Source organism: Zeus faber (assembly GCF_960531495.2).
Source record: "Zeus faber genome assembly, chromosome: 1".
Classification (NCBI taxonomy): domain Eukaryota; kingdom Metazoa; phylum Chordata; class Actinopteri; order Zeiformes; family Zeidae; genus Zeus; species Zeus faber.
The window spans coordinates 2688247-2693246 of record NC_137193.1 but is presented as its reverse complement, the minus strand read 5'-3'; the positions used below and the strand labels follow the sequence as shown (position 1 = coordinate 2693246).

The window sequence follows — 5000 nt, the reverse complement described above, 5'->3', positions numbered from 1 at the left end:
AGAGTTGTGTATATGAGTTATATACAGATTTGTGTATATAAGTTATATACAGAGTTGTGTATATAAGTTACAGTATATAGAGTTGTGTATATAAGTTATATAGAGTTGTGTATATAAGCTATATACAGAGTTGTGTATGTAAGTTATACAGAGTATATTATATTGTGTATTGTCTACTTGTACCTGGTCCTCAGTGTATCCCAGAATGCCTTTCATCGCTCCCTCAGAAGCAGCTTTGATCACCTTCTTGATGTCATCATACTTCGCCTGAATGGAGGAAGAGAAGAAGAAGAAGAAGAAGAAGAAGAAGAAGAAGAAGAAGAAGAAGAAGAAGAAGAAGAAGAAGAAGAAGAAGAAGAAGAAGAAGAAGAAGAAGAAGAAGAAGGGTGATGATCCCACAGATTGGATTGAATTTCTGCTTTGAAACAGTCAGTAAAGTCCTTACTTTGGCAAAATGATGCGGATGAAATACTGGTTCAAGAAAATTTGAATCCATGTTTCATTTATTAATTCATATTATTTATATTTTTATTATTATTTCATTTATTCATTGATATTATTTATATTTTTATTACTATTTCATTTATTCGTTTATAATATTAATATTTGTATTATACTCAAGTACATTCTTAAGTATAATATAAGTCTGGGAGACAGTGGAACAATGGAATTTACATTTTTGTAGAATTAAAATAACAAAACATGAGTTAGTTACAGTATGAAGAGGGCGACAAGCACATCAACCACCTCCTGACTTTTTGGTCAACTTTACTTTATCTGAAATACATTTTGTCCAAAATGTATTTAAATGTATTTGTATTGAAGCCAATGGAAATGATTGGATAAGTAAGTCCATGAGGAGCAGGTTGCAGGTCACTCACAGGCCTCTGCAGGCGCACCGTCAGGTCCACCACCGAGACGTTGGGCGTGGGCACGCGGAACGCCATGCCCGTCAGCTTCCTGTGGGGGACGGAGTTTACAGCGTTGGGCTGCTTGGTTACTGAGGGAGCAGCGCTTCTATTCAAATGATACTACATGAGATGAAGCGTGATAGTTAGTCAGTTAGTCAGTTAGTCAGTTAGTTAGTTAGTTCTTGAGTTAGTAGTTAGTTAGTTAGTACTTCTGTTAGTCAGTCAGTTAGGTAGTTAGTTTGTTCTTCAGTTAGCAGTTTGTTCTTGAGTTAGCAGTTAGTCAGTTAGTCAGTAAGTTAGTTAGTTAGTTAGTTAGTCAGTAAGTTAGTTAGTTAGTTAGTTAGTTAGTTCATTAGTTAGTCAGTCAGTCAGTCAGTCAGTTAGTTAGTTAGTTAGTTAGTTAGTTAGCAGTTAGTCAGTTTGTTCTTCGGTGAGTCGGTCAGTTAGTCTGTTAGTTTGTTAACAGTTAGTCAGTTAGTTTTTTAATTAGTTGGTCAATTTGTAGCCAGTTATTTAGTTAGCTAGAAGTTTGTCAGTGAGTATTATTTAAACGCGGCGGCGTAGTACCCGTTGAGCTCAGGGATGACCTTGCCCACGGCCTTGGCGGCACCGGTGGCGGCGGGGATGATGTTCTGCGCCGCGCCGCGCCCGTCACGCCACATCCTGCCGGACGGACCGTCCACCGTCTTCTGGGTGGCCGTGGTGGAGTGGACAGTGCTCTGGGTGGAGGTTTGAAGGAGGAGGGTGAAGGTTAATATCAAGGAGGGTTATACTACAGCTCTATATGCTAACTGTGTTAGCTCAATACAAATGCTAATTGTGTTAGCTCAATGCATGGCTGCAGAGGGGTTCAACTAGCCTAGCTCTTGGTGAAATTAGGAAACTTTGAGAAGTAGAAGAAGAGAAGAAGAAGAACAATAATGTACCAATCTGGAATATGATGTACAATAATATTGTTTAATATTCCATAATGTTCCATAATATTCAGTAATATACCCTGTACTTTGTGCAATGACAATTAGTTGAATCTAATCTAATGTTCCATTATATTAATTTCTCACCATCAGACCCTCCACGATGCCGAAGTTGTCGTTGATGACCTTGGCCAAAGGAGCCAGGCAGTTGGTGGTGCAGGACGCGTTGCTATGGAAACAACAAAGTGAGACAAATGCAAATACATTCGGGACTTTTTTGGGGGAAGTTTCTGGTTGTGATTGTTAATTAGTTGATGTTCTTGGTCCCCTCATCATCATTATTATATTATCATTATCTTTATTATTACTACTACTAGTATTGAATATGTCTCCCTCCTGTGGCGTGTTGTGGTACTGCTCTCCAGTTTGTTTTCAGGCCCAGTTCGTAAAGCATAATACACACGCATACATAGTTATTTCCATAATCATTAGCTCGTCTTTATTTATGCACCCGTTACATATTCATTACATTTCTCTTGAGATGGCAGCGTGTAATTTTAACATGAAATTATTTCAATGTTTTATCTTTAGTTTTTAGTTTTTTGCCCAATTGTTTGTCCTGTTTGTCTCTGAAAATGAAACAAAAAAGGAGCCGATGCTGCTGCTGCTGATGGTGCTGACGGTGCTGATGGTGCTGGAGGTGCTGAAGGCTCCTACCTGACCACTCTCATGGACTTGTCGTACTGGGCGTGGTTCACCCCCATCACAAACATGGGGGCATCGGCGCTGGGGGCGGAGATCACCACCCGCTTAGCCCCGCCCCTCAGGTGGGACTGGGTGGGGTCAGATGAGGTCACAATTGCGATGAATTGTCTTTATGCCGCTATCATAACATGATATGATATTTTCTATATAGAAGCTTATAACAGTGCAATACTACTACTACTACTACTACTACTACTACTACTACTACTAATAATAATAATAATAATAATAATTAAACAATGAAATACAATTGAAATAATGATGTAATAACAATGGAATAATGTAACGATAACGTAATAACATAGTATTCATGTAATAAAGTAATACTATTGTAATAGTAATGTAATAATAATGCAGTAACATAGTAATTATAATGTCATTTTAAATACAATTGTAATAATTATGTAATAATAAAATAGTCATAAAATGATAATGTAGTAATGTGATGACAATGTCATAATAATGTGATGGAACTGTAACGATAATTTAACAATGCATTGGTAATGTTATGATAATAATATAGTAATGTAATGTATTCATAATGTAATAATGCATTGAAAATGTAATAATAATAACAACGACATAATGTAATGATAATGTAATAATGCATTGGTAATATAATAATAATAATAACGTCATAATGTAGTGATAATGTAATAAGGCATCGATAATTATATGATGATGATGTCATAATAATAATAATAATAATAATAACGTCATCATGTAGTGATAATGTAATAATGCATTGATAATTATATGATGATAATATAATAATAATAACGTCATCATGTAGCGATAATGTAATAATGCATTGATAATTATATGATGATAATGTAATAATAATAACGTCATCATTTAGCGATAATGTAATAATGCATTGATAATTATATGATGATAATGTAATAATAATAACGCCATCATGTAGCGATAATGTAATAATGCATTGATAATTATATGATGATAATGTAATAATAATAACGTCATCATTTAGCAATAATGTAATAATGCATTGATAATTATATGATAATGTAATAATAATAACGCCATCATGTGGCGATAATGTAATAATGCATTGATAATTATATGATGATAATGTAATAATAATAACGTCATCATTTAGCGATAATGTAATAATGCATTGATAATTATATGATGATAATGTAATAATAATAACGTCATCATGTAGCGATAATGTAATAATGCATTGATAATTATATGATGATAATGTAATAGTAATCATAATCCTCATAATCCTTACAGAGGCCTTCTCCACGGTGGTGAAGACGCCAGTGGACTCCACAACGTAGTCGACTCCGGCGTCGCCCCACTTGATGTTGGCAGGATCCCTCCTGGAAAACACAGACGTGTTTAGTTTGCTAATCCTGGTGATACTGAAAACAATGACCATGTGATGTAAGACCAGGACAGGAAGTGATGTCGTGCAGCGACAGCGAGTGACGGTGACGTCACGCAGTGACATCAACCAGTGTGAGGGGATGTAATGCAGTGACAGGAAACAGGAAGCGGCATCATGCAGAAAGTGGAACCAGGAAGTGATGTCAGGAAACAGGAAGTGGCGTACTCATGGAAAACAGAGATGCGCATGTTCCCGATGAGCAGCTTCCCGCCCTCGCTCCTGACGGCGCTGTGCCGCCACACGCCGTGGGTGGAGTCGTACTGGAACATGTAGGCCTGCAGGGGGCGGTGGAGGACGCGTCACATCCATAGCTGTACTTTCAGAATTTATACTCAAAGTAAAGTTTCAAATAAAGTTTTATCTCGGTTCTCACCATGTACTCCAGGGTGATGAAGGGGTCGTTGATGGCCACCACCTCCACCTTCCCCCCCAGCGCCGCGGCACGGGTCACCAGACGCCCGATCCGCCCGAACCTAGATACAGCAGGGAGACCGGACCGGGTCAGGACCCGGGCCAGGAATGTGGCCAGGACCCCAAAATCCCCTGAAAACCCCCTGGAAGACCCCAGCCCCACCTGCAAGACATCAAAATCCCTGCAAGACCCCCACAGACTCCAAACCCTCCTGCAAGACCCAAACCCCTCTGCAAGACCCCAAAACCCCTGCAAGACTCAAATCCCGTTGCAAGACCCCGAAGCCCCTGCAAGATCCCAAACCCCCTCCAAGACCCCAACCAGGTCCAGGACTCTGGACCCTGGAGCTAGAGGACCCGGGTACCCTGCGGCAGGACCCTGGACAGGGGACCCTGGACCCAAGACCTAGGACCCTGCTCCCCTAGGACTCAGGCTTTGTTGTTCCACTAAAATTCCACTGAAATCCTCCAGTTCAGGGATATCAAAGCACCGGCCCCGGGGCCAAATCCGTTCAATGGGACAAATTTACATATTGCCTCCACATGGATACTTATATCTTTAAATGTGGACAAAAAACAATA

General features: G+C 39.3%; 1 protein-coding gene across 1 annotated transcript in view; it reads right to left on the bottom strand.

Moving 5' to 3' along the window:
- LOC307242324 (glyceraldehyde-3-phosphate dehydrogenase-like) overlaps positions 1–5000 on the bottom strand; it is a gene marked incomplete at both ends in the record, with an annotated part of 9387 nt that overhangs the window by 2415 nt on the left and 1972 nt on the right. Inside the window, 8 exons of the mRNA XM_080016744.1 lie at positions 184–267; positions 882–960; positions 1479–1630; positions 1973–2054; positions 2543–2658; positions 3849–3939; positions 4173–4282; positions 4381–4480. Coding sequence (XP_079872870.1) covers positions 184–267; positions 882–960; positions 1479–1630; positions 1973–2054; positions 2543–2658; positions 3849–3939; positions 4173–4282; positions 4381–4480 — 814 coding nt within the window. The remainder of the gene's footprint in view (positions 1–183; positions 268–881; positions 961–1478; positions 1631–1972; positions 2055–2542; positions 2659–3848; positions 3940–4172; positions 4283–4380; positions 4481–5000) is intronic.